Below are 20,857 nucleotides of genomic sequence, written 5' to 3' on the forward strand. Positions count from 1 at the left end.
CGTTGCAATGGCAGCGTGTTTGTGGTTGTCAGTCTCCATCAATCAGGATACAAAACAAAAGTCTCCCAGAAGTCTACTCGTTTAATAACCTGCATTTCAAAATGATCCCTGTAACCTTTGATAAAACGGCTCAAACTGTCAACCTTAACTGTCGACAAGAAAGATAACAGCAGATGCCTCATTGTAGAGCAATTTAGTTTCTGCTGCGCTCTAATAACGGAGCTTAAACGACTACATGGGGATGGAGCTCCTAATAGAAAGTGGGGCCTGTTAATCATAATGCGACATTTGCAGGGGGTTTGAGTGCAGGGGGGTGGTGGGAAGAAAAAGAAAAAGTGCATCTCAGCACACCCCGGACTCCCGAGGAGGGAGTGACTGCCGGCTCATTAAGACCAAATTTTATTAACAATGATTAATCTAGCGACCCAGTTAAGGAAGGGATATTGAGCTTTAAACAGATGTGCCACACAGCGGCTCGCCCTGGAAAGCCCTGCCTAGGAAGTTAATTGGACGGCTCCATCATTGCTATGCACGATCACCCTTCCTGGAACATTGTGTTAGCGAAATGTTCAGTGGAGGAAGGGTCAACAGCGCTGCCCTTCCCCGCCGCAGAAGCGGATACCTCAGCAGTGGCATTGGAAGTGGCCTTACAGAGCTGGGCGGAGCGGCGCTGGAGTGCTGTGCTCTCAGCAGGACATGGGCACAACGAGGGAGCCCTGACCCTCCTTGATACGCGGACATAAAAGGCGATCCAATTTGGAGTTGTGTGTTAAGTTAACGCCTATAGAGGCAGGTTCCATTAGGGATGGAAAAACACACAGCTGGGGGGGAATGAAATCAAGAGAACGGCTGAATCCACTTTTTTCAAGAAGATTCAGCGGGCGCTTCCTTTTAACTGTACATGCATTCTCTGTATGCATTCAATTCCAAGGACACTGGCACCGGCCACTTTACAACTTTGACATATACACAGACATACATGTAATTAGATTAGTTTCTAACCTACGGTAGTCAGAACCCTGCACAAAGCATCTGAAGCACTACGACAACAGACAAACTGTTCTTAATACTGCTGCAATTCTTAATTATTGCCTTTTTTCAGCTGTTGTATTTATGTTTAGTATCATTATTATTACTATTAATTCTGCTACATTGCCTGAGGAACCACAAATATTGTTTCTCTTATGTGCCACATGTACACAAGATAATAATAAACCGAGAATCTCCCATAGAAAGACTCTCATTAAGCAGTGGGGTGATCAAACAGTGATCAGTAGTTGGACACTGACAAGGACCAAGATCAATTTTAACGACTCAAGCCACAAAACAGCTTCAACGCATTGAGGTATGACACATTGTGAGCTTTTTGTTTTCGCTGGGCAACACCGGTGTATAAATGAAGCAATAGGCATAGACTAATTTGAGACTTTTTACCTATAATACCATGCCAAAAACAAGGATGCCAGGTTATTAGGTATTAGTTAATAGGTAATAGATTCAGGTAAAATTCAGGCCTGGGTGTGAAACCAGTGGGCAAGCGCTGTACTACACAATTTAATTTACAACCGTTTTATGAAACTGCACTGTGCATTGTCTCTTTTTCATTCCAGGACCGCATGGATTTCAGTGGTGGACACTGGGCAGTGGCTAAACCGGGTTCTAATCCGGTGTAGAAGAGGAAAGTTCAGCTTTAAGTAGATGTTTGAGTATCTGTGTACTTTTATTTGCATTTTTGGAAACGTATGACATTCACTCCACCACAATTCAAATATTTTGACCACTACATTTTGAACACTTACGAATTCTAAGTATAAGCAAGTGCTCCAGTACTTTAAAATCACAAACACATTTGACAGAGCCTAACTTTTACTTTGTCGTCAAGTAATAATTGACCAGGAGTATCTATACTTTGACTCAAGTACTTTCTGCACCACTGCTGGGTTTCTCCTTACCTGCATCCCCTCCTGTCCCGAGATCCCCACGCCCACGTCAGCCACCTGGATCATGCTGACATCATTAGCCCCGTCACCTGAGATTAATGCGCGGAGAGGGGGAGAGGGGGGAAGGGAGACACAGAGAGAGAGAGAGAGAATGTCCTCAAGCGGGGGAAACTGCTTTCACAGCGAATTGCAAACCATATGCCACACGGAACAATAAACCACACCTACAGTATCACCTACTGGTTTTGTTGTTATTTATTGCAGTTGGGGTATGATCTCTAGAGTCATTCTCAACCAATATTTAGAATCTGTGACATTTAATTAGCAAGTAAGGCTAAGCACACTACACTACACACCCCCCCCTTTTATGACCCTGAACATCTGGATGCTAAAAGTCAAACATTTTAAATGTAAATGTTTCTTTTGCTTCTGTATCGGTTCTACACTCTGCTTGTATACTGTTCCTGCACACCAGTGGTTGACAGCGTGGGGTCCAGGGACCGCCAGGGGTCCTTGAAGGGGTCCCCAGCTAAATGATTGATAGTTTGGAACCAAATGGACCCTTAATGCCCCGTACGGGTCCATTTGGATCAATTTGTACACATTCAGAGTTAACACTTAGGAATTTACAGTGTAGATCGGGGTCCCAGAGATACAACCAATAGAAAAACAGTATTAAGGCTGTTGCTTAGGCCACGGGGGTCCGTGGCCTAAGCATATCAAACTGGCGGTCCATGAAATGAAAAAAAAAACCCTGCTACCCATGCAAATCTCTCCATCACAAGGAAAGATAAAACATGATATCATATCATAGCAACTGCAAAACCCCACAATGTACCAAAACCTAAGCACCAAAGTTCAGCATATTACTCAGGGAATCAGTAACCACAGAGCACAGAAAAATATATAAATGATCAATAAATATTGAGCACAGGGGGAAAATACAGTGTAGAAATATAGTGTATCATCAATGGGATGTTAGCAATGGTCAAATAGCCTATTCCCAGACTGATGTCCACATTTATCATGAAATGATACTAATGAAATTAGATACAAATTCTAATTTATTTATTGTATTATATTACGACATTTCTAATTTATTTGCGGGCAGGCCCTACACTAGAGAGTAGAGACGGAAGAAAGAGAGGGGTACAACATGGTCCTCGGATGGATTCTAAACCCAGGACGCCGGCACCATGCGGCTGAACCACCACGATACCAATGCTGTGTGCAATATGTTCACCTATATTGGGGAGTGGTAAACTCAAGGATCTTGAAGGATGCGCATGTGTTGTTGTGGAAAGATTTTGTTTCGGTTAGTGGCATCCATCATGCTGAGATGGCAAACAGGCTCCCAGGGTACAGCTGGTGCTCAACGACCATATTTACCACCGCCAGTGATACTCAGGATACTCAATTTCTCAGTCCATAAGCTGCGGCATGTAAACACAACATCCCATTTACAGTAAACTGGATAATATGAGCAACATTAAAGTAGCAATGTCACCCTGAAAGTCTGCCAGAAGAGAAGAAAGAGTCTAGGAAGATTTTCTGAAGCTTAAAGCTTCAATACATAACTTATTTTAATGACTAAAATTGTATTTTAAGTTTTTAACCAATCTGTATAGTAGAATACGTTAATACAATAATACTTGTATATCTGCAGTGGTTGGAAGTGGTCTCCCTGCTCTTTCCTTGAGACATTTAGAATCTGGTGTCTGGGTAGGTGTGTTCTCTCTCTCCCAGGCCAAGAGGGAATTCTGCCTTGGACATAATTGGAAGACATTTGGTTTCCCTCGACCCAAGTTCAAATCCCGAGTAGGAAGACATGGCACTTACAGACTGCAGCTTTCATTTATATTCCAATGCGCAAAGGTGTCGCTTGCAGAAACACAGTCTAATATGTAGTATACATTAGGCTTAAGGCTGAAGGCTTCAAGTTATTTTCAGTTTGTTTTGAACAACTTGGAGCCTCTGCTGAAATGGTAGTGCTCTGTGGTTGTAGAAAGACCACTCACTATGCCTGGTTATTCCGGGGTATCTACCAGTTTGCTCGTCTCTCCTGTGATGCTGTGGCGTTTTGGGGCTGGTTTTCATTCCATTTTTAGCTGGAGATGGTTTACTCTTCACTGCAACAGCAGGTGGTGATCAGGGATCTGGGAGACGTGTGTGTGTGTGTGTGTGTGTGTGTGTGTGTGTGTCCTGGGCATGACGTTAAACTGCTCCGTTGTAACTACCACTGTTAATGTAGTGGGTGCAGATTTAAGATGCATTTGCAACCTCTGTGGAGTATACCGACAGCCGGTGCTGCCTGGTGGCCCCTCCCCTTCCAATGAGCAGCGACTGGGAAGAGAGGTGTTGGACCTGGCCTTCTAGCGGTGTGTCCGTCTGCTGTCGGAACAACAGTGGGTGGATTTTGGGCCCATGGGATCAGCCACGCTACGGGGACGTTGGGAACGATATGACACCGGGCGGCAATGCAGGAGTGGACTGGGAAATTGTTTCCTCTGGTGGTCCAGCCTGGGACCACAGACTGGTTGTTGGAGGGGGTTTTGAACTTAGGAGGCCTACACTAGTCCTTGTGCCCATGGAATGCTGGGTGACATGACATGCTTGTTGTATCGTGACTGAAGACACGCCTTGATTTTGTTGATGTAACTTTGCTGCACCTGAACTATTTATTTCCTTGTATGCAATTTCCTCTGTGTGGACATAAATAAATTGTTAAAATGTGTGTGTTGTGTGTGTGTGTGTGTGTGTGTGTGTGGTGAGGGTGTTATTGTTGCCACAGTAAGTATCGCCAGAGCCATGCTGGTCACGCATTTCTATTTCATATTGAAACGAGGTGAGTATCACTCACTGCACTTATTATTATTATTATTATTATTATTATTATTTTTGTTTTATTGAGACAGACAGAAAGCTGCAAGGAGGACAGTGCATGGGAGGAACAGGAAAGAAGGCTCTGGTGGGATTTGGTCCCCATCCAGGCCTGGCACATGTGGCTTCTGCCCGAGATGGGACCCTTTAGCTGAGCTCCACTACAGTCCATTACAATATGTCTGGCCCAGGCCAGCCTTCTCGCAATACTGGAGACAGGTGATGCTGGCGCTAGCACACAGTAAAATCCTCAGTGTTAGTTTAATGCCAAACATATTTGTATGAATATTAGCAGCCATAGTTATTACTTATGTATAAAGACATTGAAACTATATTCCTGAATCCTTTAAAACTAGTTCTCCCTGTATCCTCCAACACACCTTATTTGACCAAACATTGTATGATTGGAAGAAAGGTTTAAAAACCTAGTGAAATGAAAAATATGTTTTTTTACACTTGTAGACCATATCCATGGTCATCATATAGACATCGCCGTGAAATGTTGCGCAATAACATGGTATTTCATGCAAATGCAAACTGTACAGTAGGTGTGACAGTTGCATGGATGCAACATAGTGCGTTATGTCTGGACAGGCATGCAGTAGGTATTGTGCATGGAGAGATGTGTGCAAACGGAGTGGTTTGGTAGAAGAAGACGAACAAAGGCGAACGTATAAACGGGCGCAGGGCTTTCAATTAGTGTGGCAAGATACTCTAAGCTTGTCCGTCCAAACACAGGTGGTTTTGATTACAGAACTACTCCGTTTTTAGTCTCATTCAAGATGACATCCAGACAGTATCAACTTGTTTTAAACTTAATCAGCACGCTAAAATATGTATCTGAAAACGTTATAGGTTAGAAATAAGCCATGAGCTTTGTGCCTGTCTCTCTGTGACATGTAAACAAACCACTCTGCATGTGTGTGCGTGTGTGCGTGCGTCGTGCATGAGACCGAACTACGTCCCATAGCCTGGAGGGATGCGACGTTCCGTTTGGTTCAAAACACACAGCTTTCCTTTTCAGAGTGAAACTTCAAAATAAAATGCCTGAATTTTTCATTTCATTTAAGCTCTTAAAGTGTCTTGAGTCTATTCTACATACTGATTTATAATGTTTGAGTTCTTTCTTTTGATCTGCTTTTATTGCTCGTCTGTTATCGTCTGTTTTCATTTGCTCCTTTTGTTCGCACGGTTCTATTTTTGTGCGTTTTTACCCATTTAATGTCTTTGTAAAAAAATAAAATAATAATAATATATATTTTTTTACAAAGTGTAGTGTAGAGTGCATACATACGCACTCATCTCCTGGCCGGCATATTGTGCATTGCTCCCCCACCACCATCAGAGTAGCGATTCATAATTCAGAACAACCTTCGCTGCTGTTCACTTTGGCTTAATGACACGGAGGCATAATAGAGGTGTCATCAAGTGACTTATGGCTGTCTTTCCTGTGTTTGCTGTGTGTTTGTTAGCGTTGCACTAGGGGACAGTCCTGTGTTTTTTTTGTCTGCCAAGCGCTTTTCCTGTCATTGCTGTGTTAGCATTAACTTGGAGTGGCTTAGTGGAGACACAGGAGAGAGCTAGCACGCCCACCCACACAGTAAAATACAGTTCTAAAGGAACCAAAAGCACCTATACGGGTGCTCAGAACCTCCGCACCCCCCCTCTCCAACACGCACATGTGCGTGCGGCAGGCGTAATCACTCAGAAGCGCTATTATTCGCCATGTTATTCACATGTACACAGTAAAATCCTCTGTGTTACTTGTCCTCTGTGTTAATCTTGATTAAAGTAACCGTCCATTTAGGACCCATGTATACTATACTGTACATGACTTGGGTCTCTGGTTTAAACATGTATGCACAGTACACACAGACAGACCAACAAATAGACTCTGCAAAGAATATTCACAGCTATAAGGCCTACAAAGAAAGTACTGTGTGGACAGCCTGGTACAAAGTCAGTACAGTATGTGGCAGTATTTAAAAAAAGAATGAATAATATGGAAACGTACGCATTTACACTTTTTTCATTCTGTAATTTTGTCTCGGGCGATTAAGGATTCAATATAAAACGTAACTGCAAAGTCATATTTATAGATATACTACTAGTCTACTAGTTAATTGTGTTAAACACAGATAAGTCTTGTGCAAAACATTCATAGATTGAGTTTGTGTACAGACAGGCTGTGGCTGTTGCACACGTGTGTTAGATCTGTGAGTGAGAGAGGTTCCACTTTTTCTTTGAAATCAGACACGTTGCCAAGAGAAGCTTGGCAACGAACAGGCTCCTTTTCACCAACTTTGCCTTTTAAACACCATATGGAGTCACAAGAGGTTCCAGAAACGGTGCCATTTCCATGGTTCACCACCTATCGTGAGTTGGCTCTGAATGCTATCCTGGCATCAGACCGTCGGCATGTCGAGTACCACCTTGCTCGCCCGTCACCTGTATGGTGAACAGCGGGTCCCAGGGCTGCATCCAGAGGGCTCTTCCCTCTACTTGCGTGTACACTAATGATCAGTGTACACGTGCACACTCATTTCTTATTTTTAAGTGGTGCAACCACTTCATTAAGTAGCTTTGTGTGTGGCTGCCTGGCTGGGTCTGAGCACAAAAATAGCATTTGGTTGGTTTTCAAAACCAAGCGTTTAGCGTGTAGCTTCATTCCAAGGCTTTTTCAGAAACCTTGGTGGTTTCTGAAGGTACAGGCTGGCAGTGGCTTTCTTTGTAGGCGTCGCATTGCTAGTCGTGGTTGTTGCTGTTGTTCCCCCCGGCGGCGAGGGGCTGACCCTGGCGGTGCCATAGTCAGCCATACATACATTAGCATTAACATTTCTATGGCCGAGGGTCGTTAAACTGAATGGATGTTGGGCAGCAACAACAACGACAACGGCGCAACAATGGACGGGGGAGGGTCGGGGTTACTTTCGCTGAAATCTAACGGCACACCTGGGCATTTCAAACGGCACACTAAAGTGCCGCGGCACATAGGTTGGGAAACACTGCACTAATCGTTCATACTTCCACGGTTTTCTCAACAAACAAAATACATTCATTACCACTTAAACCATGGCGACAAAACAGCTGATCTACATTCTCACAACTTGTCAATATGCAACTTCAGCTGTTTTAACTGAATTCGAAAAGTTTCGCCTGTAATGACATTAAATTGGGACATCAGGTAGGCAGTGGTAAAAATGTGTGCAGGAATATGTTGGGTGTGTCAAGTGACAAAAGATTTCTAAAGATAATAATTATGTAACCAGCTGCGTCACTTTCGCTCCCATGTAGCTGACATCTGCCCAGACACATTTAAATTATGCCCTGCAGGAAAACAAGAAGTTGACGATGACATGCTGTGCGTGTCAACCTGTGACATTCACAAGGTGGCTTCCTCGCGTCTTTTGACAATATGCTCACGTCTTCTATAACGCTACATAGCTTCTCATTTAGCTAATGTATTTTCACTTGAATAACAATATCTACATGGTTACTTCAATATTTCACCTTCTGGTGCAGCTCTGCATTATAGAAAACAATGATGGGGGGGGGGAAGCGACATGCAGCAGACCGCAAGGCCAGCGGGCACCCCGACTTATGGGCCTCTTAACCCATTTTGACCCGAGATCAGATTCTAAAAATGTCTTCTACATCCTGACAGTTTTCTGAAAAAGCTATGTTTCTATGTCAGTCGTTCTTCGATTTTTCAAAAATAGCAGACCTACAAGCTCGTAGCGCGCCACTCGGTGGCGCGCTATGAGCTTGTAGATCTGCTATTTTTCAATAGCTAAAGCATAACATAATGCTAACACCAAACGGGGTTCCCGCCCAGAATGGGTTAATAGCTAAACACGAGATATCTCGTGATTGGCATAGTTTGTGCAGCTTGCCAAGATCGACATTGGAAGACTTAGAATTAGGTTATTATTAATCCAGAATCGCCAACCTTATATTTGCTGGTTCTTGGCTTCTCCGTTGCCTGGCAACGCTTTGCTTCCGTGTTGTGACGTCATTGAATGTTTTCTCCATCCACTCTAACAGCGTTTTTCTCGGAATTGAAGCTCAGATCGAGGTGATCATACAGAACATCGATGTTTTAGGAGCTCAATAAAAAATCCCTGCGACTTCGCGGTTACTATATTAGCGTTTCTGACGAAAGAATAATAACTAGCCCACCCCAGAAATGAACGATTATTACTTCCGGTTAACCGGATCAGCTTTTGGGCTCTTCAAAATAAGGGCTCGCAGCTGAAAAGCTTGGCGTGACAGACCTAACCTTGAACTTAACCTTTGCAGAGAAAGAGTTAAGTAGTCCGGGATATAGACAATCAAACTAGTCCACATTCCTTCACTAATCATATTTTTAGCCCTTAAGTAGGCTAATACATTCTGTATTGTGATTCTGAGGTTTTATCTAATATAAAGCAGTAATCCGTAATGTCCTTTCCCAAAAGGGAGGTAATTGCAACTGTAACACCAAAGATGTGAACTCGGGCCTCCCAGATGACACCACATCAAGGAAATTAACTTCTTGTTAGAAAGCCAGTAGTACTGTAAGTTCTGAAAGCAGCAGAAGTCCCAGAGGACCAAGGGTGAAGGACACAGGGGGAACCAATTTTGCCAGATATCTACTCATAAAATAGGGGACTGAAACAAATCCTAACAGCCACTGCTTTCATTGTAGTTGGAGACATAAGGCATTACATTACTTATGGTTTGGATTATTCATGGTGCTTACAAGAAGCAATGTTCTAAGCATTGACCACCTAAAATTGCACAGTCATAATGTTTCAGAGCAATAGCAACATTCTTGCAAGGCACAGTGATTTATGGGAGGAGGATTCTAAGGTTAAATGTTTGGAGCTTTCCTGATGAAAACCACCTGTTCGGTCCCATCATCTGTTTTCCTGGAATCACTTAATAGTTCAAACTGCGTTGGCCTCGAGAAATTCTAGCAATGTAACCTTATGTGATCCTTTAGCACGGACATTTTTATTTACACTTCACAGTATGTTTAGTATTATTAGTGTGGTTGCCAATAGGCAAACAGACAACTGTCATTCGTTTTTTATTTTCTCTCCTCTGACTGGACGACGATTACACACCCTATCTATCTGAAGGCATCTTTTTCCCCAGGATTGCACTTTCTAGTTGTTATTATTATGTAGTTGTAGTAATATGTCGCATTGGACATTTGTGGGGGGAAAAAAGAGTCCCTGACAACTGTTAAGAATAGTCGAATAACTTCATACCTATGGCAAGGGTCATGACCTTCAGCTTGTTTCGCACCAGTTGGACAACCATGCTCTTCTGTAGTGGCGTGGAGCGACAGCAGAGCACCGAGCGGCAGCTCCGGGCCACGGCCAGGAACTTGTCCTCCAGGCTCTTGTCCAGGGCGTAGGCCAGAGTCCGCCCGTCGATCACAAGGCCCAGCCGGTGCACCAGGAAAGGAGTTGCGTGGTGGGAGGAGGAGGAAGACGAGGGGGGATAGAAGGCGAAATCCGGTATGTCCCCGGGGAAGGCCTTGGTGGATGCGGCCTGGTCCATGGAGCTGCTGCAGGCCCCAACGAACTTGGCCTGGATGTAGTGTAAGCTCTCCTCCAGCAGCAACGCACACGCCTCCTGGTTCAGAAAGAGAGCAACGTCAGAGGACATTATGGGTGCAACAGTTGAACACACTGATCGATTAAATCGATTATAAAAAAATAACCTATTTTAATACAATAATTCATTTGAAATTATCAGATCTACGAGCTCACAATACGTCTCGTATTGAGTGGTTAATCATATAAATCAATTTAGTCAGATATAAACAAATATATTACAAATTCTTCATGCCGATTCCTTGATCTATTAAAAAACTAGAAAAAGCACCCCTCCGGGCACAGGTCTCCACCAGGGCAGGTCAGGTTGTGGCCTCCTGGTGGCGTTATAATAGGCCAATATGAAAAGAGTGACATTTCTTCTTACGCCTTGGATGGCAATTGGATGATTTGAGGCATTTTGTTCCAAAAATGTATTTTGCAAAATTACACCTGTTGGTGGCGCTCTAACAGGCCAATGTGAAAAGGGTGGGATATATTCCTCAGCCTAGTAGGAAAGTCTGTGAAAGATTTCACGTAAATTGCACGCTGCGTTCATGATTTGAGGCTTTTTGTTCAAAACGGGCCAATCCTGCAAACTTTGAAAGCCAATGTTAGCCAATTAGGATGGAATCTGAAATATCGGACAGATCCGTCTTGAACACATGACTATAGAGATACTGTGTACAGATTTGCGGGATTTTTGGACAGAATCTGGAGGAGTAATATAAAAAGAAATGTGTTTTTCAAAAGTCAGCCTCCTGGTGGCGCTATAACCGGCCGTTCTGGAACATTTGGGGCATGAGGTTCATCGTTGGCATCCAGGGAGTGTGTGTGCAAAATTTGGCATCGACTGGGTTAACGGTGTCGGAGATTAGCTGGTAACAGACGGACGGACACAAACTAAGTGTGTGTGCAAAACATACTCTCCCCCCATGCCTTCGGCCTGGTGGAGACAGATGTAGAAGCTCCCAACGTGTTGAGATATGAATATGATGCATTTTGAGCTTGTAGATAGGCTATTTTAACTATTGGTTTATATATATATTTTGTAAAGGAATGGTTTTGGTCATAGGTTTCCACCTGACAGCAATATATGTTCTGTATCAGTTTGAGCAGATTCCATTCAAATTGGCTACTATGACTGCCTATGAATTCCACAGGCCTGGGTATACAACCTGACCTGGCGGGGATCTGCGCCCCGGGCCCAGCCGCTCAGCGCTCGTATCAAGTGAGTTGTCTCTGTTGCGCACCGAAAACGGCTTGAACTTCCCGAAAACGGCTTGTGCTCACGGCAACAGGAGCACACGGCAACTGGCACGAGAATTAGTCAGTCGCTTCTCTGTCACAAGCTTGCGGCCGTGGTTAGATGTTCTATTGTAAATAGCAGACCTAACAAGCTCACTAAGTGGCTCGGTAATGAAGTTTCAAAGATGTAGTATGCACATAGCGCAAACAGGACATGTTAACTGAGCCATGTATGATAATGTACGAACAACACGCATTTGTGCGACCACGCGACAGACTATCAAATTAGCCATGGTTCACATGACGCTCGTACTTCACAGTCATGTTTCAGGGCTAGTATCAAATATGAAGGACTGACTATCGTAAATACTAGAGACTAGAGACACCTCGGCAATAATATCGCAGAGACAGTTTGTGTATTTTTGGACCACAATTCTTGAGACTACTCAACAAAGTCGGACAGTGTTTTAATTAAGCTACTTCAATTTCCACATGACTGTGTTGTTGCTGTGAAGTGAATCTTCATGCCGCGCCAACGATGGGATCATTGGGATGTATGGTTGTTGCCAACTGTCTTGACAGAAATAAGCTAACCAACCTCCAAAAACCAGGCAAGCAACTGTGGGGAAACTGTGGCTGGAAATAAGCGGACTTGGCAACCCTGGTTAATGCTGGCCTCTGATGCTGGCTTACGACATCAAGGGGGCAGGAAACTACGCGCTCGAGCGCCGTTCATGCAGCCGGAACTGGGATAAGATCTTTGTTAAGCATGTGAGCCGCCATTGGAGCCGCCATTGGACTGGACCCATGAAGTGAACGGAGTTGTCAGACGACAAACTAGCTGGCGAACCTGACGTGTACATTTCCAGGCTAATCTTTGACCAGCCTGCTTTGCAAGCAGCTGGTAAAAAGGAATCTATAGAATAATCGTCAAGAAAATAATCGATAGTTGCAGCCCAAGAGGATATGTCAATATTCAATATGGCTCACACTATGGCTCAACAGAGTTAACAAAGATAAGAACGATGATTTTGCTGAATTAATTTTCCCTTACACTGTTGATAAGCAGTAATATGTTCAATGTCTTCACTCCGAGTTCTTATCATTCATCATATTGTAGAATTTGGTATATTGCCCAGCCTAAGTTCAGAGTTTAGGATTTGGACAAAAAACTGTCCAACCCACACAGCGTCTGGCTGCTAGAAGAACCGACAACACAGAACCAGACAGACAACAACCAGACAAAATGTCTATTTATTTTAGCTAATGCCATTATCTCAACAAAAACTGGAATAGAAACTCACCAACAAGTAGTTCTCGATAAACTTGGGGTGCCAAATGTTGCCAAAATTATGGAAATCACATCTACACACATCTACAGTCACATCTTGGAAAAAATTAAAACACAGAATACTTCGCTTGGCTGTCTAGTGAATAATTCAGGGAAAGTGTGAACTTCCGTGAAGAAATCCAGGGAAAGGTATAGTGCAATACTGTGTGAACAGGTGTAATAATAATGAAGCTCACACCTGAGAGTCTGCGTTGAGGGTGATCATTTCTTCCTCGGGGTCCAGCAGCTTGGAGGCGTAGGCGATGTTGACGGCGGTCTCCTGCTTGTCGCCCGTCAGTACCCAGATATGCAGGCCGGCCTTCCGTAGCGCGGCGATGGTCTCGGGGACGCCGTCCTGCAGTCGGTCCTCGATGCCCGTAGCTCCTGCACACAAGCACGCACACCATGACATGACGTCCGACGCTCGCAGACTCGTTGCTTGTATCGTCCGACAACATTGTCAAATTTCATATTCTATGGAAGTCAAAATGAGAACGGTTTCCGTATTTGACAGTATTGTCCACATTAAAAGGTGGGATATGGGACTGTCAATATGACTACATTGTGATAGATGGATGCAGAAATACTTCTTAGAAAACTTAAAGGAAGTCCATTTGTTTTAATTTCAATAGAGTTTTGGTGTCGTATGATGGTCGAAATATTGTTATATAGAATTTAAAATGTTCGAGGATATCATTTTGGCTTTAATCCCAGAAAAAGACTCCTTCTGTCTTAATAAACTCATATTGTTTATTCATTTTCATATTTGTTTGACCAGCTTTTATTTCCACTAATTATAGTTGCATCTGAACCCTCCCTGCCATCGCATCCCTGGTGGACTGAGAATGCTGCCCTCAGAGGTCAAACGTACCCAAAAGTTGAAGGTTGGTCTCCAGTCGCTGGGCCGATTCAAAGAGCAGCTCTTCTCTCCCCTGGATGGCTGTTTCAGCCTGCAGGTGGTGCTGCAGCCAGCATGCATATTCCTCCTTACTCAGAACCTTGCACACACACACACACACACACACACAAGCGCACACGCACACGCACACACACACACACACACACACACACACACAAGCGCACACACAAGCACACACACACACACACACACACACACACACACACACACACACACACACACACACACACACACACACACACACACACACACACACACACACACACACACACACACACACACACACACACACACACACACACACACACACACACACACACACACACACACACACACAAATTAAACCCTGGGAAAACCCCAGTGGAGAAACTTTTCAAACTTCTCCGTGGTGGTAGGGGACTCATAATAACGCACCAATCTATAAGAGTATGTGAGGCCTTGAGATGGCGTTTTATCACATCGGCATGGCGATGAGCTTTTACACTAGGGGAGGCAAAGAAACAGGGATATAATGAGCCTGGCTGTTGTGTTGAGAGCATAAATTAGCAGCCTGGGAAAGTGGCACAGATTGTGGCTGAGTCACAAAGAATGTCACTTTGGAAGGCTTGCTCCATATCATCATCCGAAGGCAGGCTTTGTGAAAACACCTAGGGTGTTTTCACAACTAACCACTGCAGAGACACAAAGTCATCACCATCCTGCTTGTACTTTTGCATCCAAAATAAAACAAGCTAGTAGATGCTAAACATCCCAAGTGTTAGATTTAGACTAACTCTTCAAATTAACACAGATTTTCTTTTTTTTTGCTGTGAATAGGGAATTTGTCAAGTTGTCTTTGAGGGTTGGTACCATTCTGTGTTACCTTTTTGGCAATGCACAGCGTGCGCAGACCATCAGCGGCATACAGGTTCAGGTAGTTCTGGGTCTTGTAGAGGACCTTCCGTTGCCGTTTCCCTTTGGAGTTATCTTGATAAGACATAAGAGAGAAAGAAACCAACATATAAAGGACCAAGACTAAATTCTCCATCTTTTCAGGGAACAGACAAACAATGATTCACCAGATTTGGTACCAGAAGATTCCAAGAGGCTTATGATGGCCATCTGTCTTTCACACCTAAACTAAGCCACATGCTGCTGCCTCCACCCTTTTCACGTTTGCTCCCCTTTGCTGCTGTGTCTGGACCAAATCGAGCAAAAAGAAGGAACGCTTCAACGATTTCTTGGTTCATTTTCAATTTGCTGTCAGGATGAGCAGATTTCCACAAATAAAGTCACCTTGCAGACACACAATTCAAGTACTGTTTTGATGTAACCGAATATAGAATGTTGTTTGTTTTTGGCTACTTTTGGGTGAAAGGAAACATTCAGGGTTACCCAAAATAGTCAATTTACAAGCTTGTAGATTGGCCATTTTTGGTGAGCCATACTGTGGTACGAACTACGAAGGAGTAAAAAGGATTAAGCTGAGCCGTGGGACTCGTATGGTACCCACACCGTTACAGCCGGGTAGAATTAACAGGCTTCATATGATCAGTCTTCTGATACAGCTGCACTGTGCCAAGTTAAACAAAAACTCCCAATCTAAGCCACCGGCGCGAGAATCCGTTTTAATCTCAAACACTGGCCTCTACTCTGCCAGAACGTGAAAATCAGTCTCTTTAATTTCATTTAATCCAGTAATAATAAAATAAATAATATATATATATCTTTTTTTTTTTGCTTTACTCACATGTTAGACAGCCTACATACGGATCCGATGTGCACGTCCGACATATTACACCTTTTTCTGCTCAAAATGAGACAAAATCTGGTGTTTGGGAGGTTATAATACCCTGTTCTAACATCGCGAAGACCAAAACAACTCCATCGCGGGTCCACCGCTGCCTACACTGAAGCCATAGACATAAAAAGGTAGACACCTCTTCCGGCCGGTAGTCACTTGAGTGACAACGAGAGACATGGAGGAGTCGCATGAGTGACATCACTTGGGCAGCGACGCAGCGTGCCGCCAGCAAATGCCTTCAGCACTTCCGCTTGACTTCCTGCCTTCAATGGAAACACGTCGCTCCAATGATCTGCAGCGGCCAATGAGGCATCTATTTTTTTATATATCCATGAGTGAAGCCACACTACAGCTGGTGGGGGGGCTGCACTTCCTGGTTGCCCACAAGGTTAATTAAATAAGGTTAGGAAGCGAAGACCGTACGGTGGACTCCATGTTGCTCCCTACTGGAAGGAAAGAAACATGCGCAATTGAGACCAAGGAAGCTGAACGCGGAAGTGTTGGCTGCATATAGCCCATTGCGCAATTTTCTTCCTTCCAGGGATCAATATGGAGTCCACCGTACGGTCTTCGCTTGCCCAGGATCTCTTCTTCTATTTTGGTATTTTGTGCATTTGACGGGCACTGGCCTCACGATCCACACCCCCCTGTGCACTTAGTATTTACAAATCAGCCCCAAAAAGAACAATTTGGTCAATTTTGTCCATGGATTATATATATATATATATATATATGCATTCATAACAAGGGAACACTTGCCCTACTTTGTTATTCATCATTATAAATTATCTCTCAACCTTTTCACATCAGCACTGATAATTTTTCCCTGAATAATAGATGATGTTCAGTAGCTTGTGTCGGAAAGCCTTTACCCTCTCGGCTCATAAAAAGTACTTCCGTGGACATCGTGAGCTCTCCGTTTTGACAAATAGCTGCCAGGACCAGTAGGCCCAACAGTAACAGATGCTGGTGGAACAGAGTTGCTCTGTGTTTGTTATTTTACTCCCTTTAAAAAAGGAATGTTGAAACATAATTCACATACCGCACCTACCATATAAATAGATAAATCTGAAAACAGAAAGCTGAGAAATGAACATAGAATTTTACATTTGAGAAATAAGGCCAATATTAAACAGCAGACTTCAGCGGGTTCAAATCCAGGACCTTCTTCTTTTAGGGGACGATCACTCGAACCCCATGTCAACCCCACCCGCCATGTCTGAGACAAGTATCCGGCAACTCCACTGTCCCGCTGTTCATCATGTTACCAAATCTAACTTTAACCATCTCAAATCATTTAAACAACTGTGAATTCTGTGGCAGCATGCACATTTGCCAACAAAAGATAGCTCAATATGTGTGCCTGGTGGCTGAGTGTAGTAGAGCAGACCTGGAGTTCAATCATGACAAATAGCTTCAGTCACCCACATGGGAACATAAACACACTGACATAATACACAGACGCACTTCAAAGACACACCCAATCCCCCGGACGCCTCGTGTCCGTCTGTTCGCCTGCAGCACCTTCATGTGTGCTGTTATTAGAGTGACATGGAGGGGCTATACTTCCTTGCTAGCTCTGCACTCAATGGAGCCATTGTGGAGGTGCTGTGTTATGAAGAGGCTCCCGCTTGCACTGCACTCTAACTGGCCTGCTCTCACCCAATGGCAACACAAAGTGTAGAGTTGTCTGTGGAAGGACACACCCAGCCAGCCGGCCACGCGAGCAGACACAGGGCGAGGCACATGGCAGAGCACCGGGTGGGGCTTGAGGGGGGTGGTTGGGGGATATGGGGGTGAGAACGGTTCCAAAGGAGCCATCATCTATTCCACCCTCCCTATTCTATAGAGCACCATGCCGTGAATTTCAAGTGAGTCAGAGAACGTCTTAAAAATATGGCACACACAGTGACGGCACCCAGGTGCAGCTAGGATATTTAACATGACGAGCATTCAGCACTATCCCAATGCCGAAAATGCAAAGGGAACCAAACACAAAGCAACCAATGCAATAACTAATACGATTCCTCAAAAGAAAAGGACTGTGCTTAAACTGTAAAACACACCAAGAAGAACTAAAGCAAAGCACGGATTGCCTTTTCTCCAGTGATGTATAGCTGTTAACAAGCGCTCATTCAAGGCAGGAGGATAGCATTTAACTGAAGTCATATTTCTGCCACGCCTGCCTTGCTAAAGATGAACTCCCAGTTTATAATGACCAAAACGGAGGCTCCTATTCCATCAAAGTCACTAACCAGGACAGAGAAACAAGTCTCCTATCCACACATGAAAGGCTGTTGCAACCACAAAGCCATTTGTTGTTTTAAGAACTGTGTGAATCAGGCAGGCACGGAACAGGCTGCGAACAACCAGACTGGCTGAAGTGATTCAAAAGAACCCTAAACAAAAAAAGTTGAAAAACCCCTTGAAAGATATTGGGGTCTCATGTCCTTCCGGTTGTGCAGTAAAGGGCCCAGATGTTTTAACATGTGGCTACCAGAGCCATTTATGAACAACTCTGTTGCAGTGTGTTCCTGGAAGAAGAAGAAGAAGAAGAAAAAAAGAAACACTTTTTCCAACACTATTTCCATCAGTGTGCTTTTCTTGTTGTTGTGGCAATCCTTCAATGCCCCCTCCCCCCCGCCAGGACAGTCCTTGCTAAGCACTCCTGGACAGGCGTTTGGTGACTGTGTACAGAGCATTAGCGGAAAGTGCCTCTATGGCCCTTTGCGTGCCTCGAATCCTAACGACCCGCTACACCTCTGCCATTAGTACACCGTAACAACAACTTCAAGAATAACGAATAAGGCAACAACAGCAACATTGGAAGAGGGAGGTCTTTTTATTTTTTTATTTTAGAGAGAGCATAATGCTCTTATGGACTTACGTCCTTTGGTGGGGGGAGACGCTCTAAAAATAAGACCTCTTGTAAAAAGGGCAGTTCTTGTCAATTTAATTTCCAGTTTTTTACATCATCGGAAAAGGTGAGTGGGAGAGGTGGGCCCTTCAGGCGGTATAAGAGAGAAGTGCTATGCAGTGTGCTGCCCCATGGCCAGAGTTATGGCTCATTTATGCTCCACCTGCCACACATTTTCAGCAGTACGACACCGTCGTACTACGAAGTATGAATCAGGCTTTATTGCCCGGGCAAGCTGCCCTCCGACCAAAGCGGCTGGAATATTTTAAACCAAGGTCATCATATCTCCACACACACACACACACACACACACACACACACACACACACGCGCACGCACGCACGCACGCACGCACGCACGCACGCACGCACGCACGCACGCACGCACGCGCACACACACTTAATCACTGGCGGATGGCCAGTGCCACCGAAAAAACTCTTCCATTTGTTAAGGTGTAGGCCGCCGTGCCATGCGAAGATTACATCCAGTGATTTGTAGCCACGCTGGTTCCCAGCCAAGATCAATCCTCAGTGGAGAATTAAGTCTGCAGACAGCAGATGGGTCGACGCGCCGAGAGAGGAAACAGACTTGGAAACGCACACACACACACACACACAGGCTTCACAACCGCATCATAAGACGGTGTTGACACACCCTGCGGTGTCGTCACCTTTCCTTAAATAGCACGCCACTGACACCTTTACCGCCGAGTTATGACAGCAATAAGAGTCACGACCACGTCAACGCCACAAAACATGGCAGCACCCCGACGGGAGCTCAGCTGGTTAGTATGTGTACTGCATGAGCACAGAGCTGTGGTACTTCTGAACTGCATTCACATCCATCTCAACCACTGGCATTTCATCCCATCCCTCTCTGGTCACTGCCATTTTCCCTGTCTACCTCCTTTTTATTATGTACGAAATAGAAAATGGACCTTGGGATTGGGAACCTTGGGTTCTAATAGCTACTCGGACATGATATAAGTCCAAGTATTGTCGATCATCTTTATCGGTTGCTTGCTTCTGTACACTGTGAGCGAGGAAACGGGGAAAGCAATTCCCTTCCCTCTCAATGCATGTGCAGTGTTGTGCACAAAGTGGATTCTGCCTATATACTGCATACAGTATAAAAAACGAGACCTGGTATGGAATTTCCTTCCGCCTATTTCTCTTAATATCAGTTACACTGATATTGGATGATGTATCGATTTTTATATCACAAGAGGACTTCCGTCAAGGATAATATAACATGAATACAGCCATTTCAATTCCCACAAAATATGCATTAGGACTGGAAGTAGCTAGAAGTGTGATTTCGAGAACTTTTTGGCCTTGCAATGAGAGTGAATGGAGTCACTACTTGTGGTTTCTTGCTCACAGAGCAGAGAAGCAACAGATAAAGAGGATTGATAATAATAATAATTATTAATAAGTTCAACGTTGCTTTAAAAAACACTCAAACTTTGATTATTCTGTCATTACTGAAAATGTACAAGAATGTAAACATTCTCTTCTCAAAAATCCACATCAATTTCAATATACTGTACAAGTTTGCGTACGACAATGAGGCTTAAGTGGTTTAAGTTGCTCACCGGTGGCGGGCGGTCTGATGAGATCCATGATGGCGGAGTCGGCTCCCTTGGTGTACACGGTGATCTGGTCCGTCAGTGGGTGGCGGACCACCACCGACATGCGCTTCCTGGTGGAGTCGAACCCCAGCGTGTGCAGCAGCTCGAAGGTCAGCTTGCCCAGGTGGGGGAGGTCCACGGTGACCTGGTCGGGCAGTCGCCCCACCAGGGAGCACTTGTAGGCCCGGGCCGCATAGACCAGCGCCGCCTCGTCGGGGGACTCCGCCTCGTAGCGCAGCTCGCCCTCCTCCACCGGCGCAGCCCCCCACGCCTTGCCGTCGTACGCCGGCGGGACGGGGCTGAAGGCGTGCTCCAGTCCCCCGGCAGGCCGCTCCTCCGCCAGCTTGGTGAGTGTGCTCTCGGCCGATGGAGAAGACAGCGCGCTGGAGCAGCCGCGAGTGGACGATCGGCTGGTGACGAGGCTGGACGAGCTGCTGCTGTTGGAACCCGAGGTCAGCCGGCTGGGCGTGAATCGCTTGATGAAGTCCTCGATGGTCTTCACGGGAGACTTCAGCTCGTATCGCGTGCGGACCTGCAGGTGGAATGCCGGGAGGGAATTGGGAGAGTAAGCGTAAGTCAGAGTACTCGCATTTATACCTCAGCCACAGTCGTGCACACTGTTGTA

General features: G+C 44.8%; 1 protein-coding gene across 2 annotated transcripts in view; it reads right to left on the reverse strand.

Moving 5' to 3' along the window:
* Positions 1-20,857, reverse strand: part of atp10a (ATPase phospholipid transporting 10A) — a 59,067-nt gene that overhangs the window by 12,891 nt on the left and 25,319 nt on the right. For both annotated transcript variants that reach the window (XM_079505777.1, XM_079505778.1), the window contains 6 exons: positions 20,197-20,764; positions 14,765-14,868; positions 13,855-13,981; positions 13,183-13,367; positions 10,076-10,445; positions 1,953-2,029 (listed from right to left, as the gene is read on the reverse strand). In XM_079505777.1, the coding sequence (XP_079361903.1) occupies positions 1,953-2,029; positions 10,076-10,445; positions 13,183-13,367; positions 13,855-13,981; positions 14,765-14,868; positions 20,197-20,764 (1,431 nt within the window). The remainder of the gene's footprint in view (positions 1-1,952; positions 2,030-10,075; positions 10,446-13,182; positions 13,368-13,854; positions 13,982-14,764; positions 14,869-20,196; positions 20,765-20,857) is intronic.

Source organism: Electrona antarctica (assembly GCF_951216825.1).
Source record: "Electrona antarctica genome assembly, chromosome: 7".
NCBI classification, from domain to species: Eukaryota; Metazoa; Chordata; class Actinopteri; order Myctophiformes; family Myctophidae; genus Electrona; species Electrona antarctica.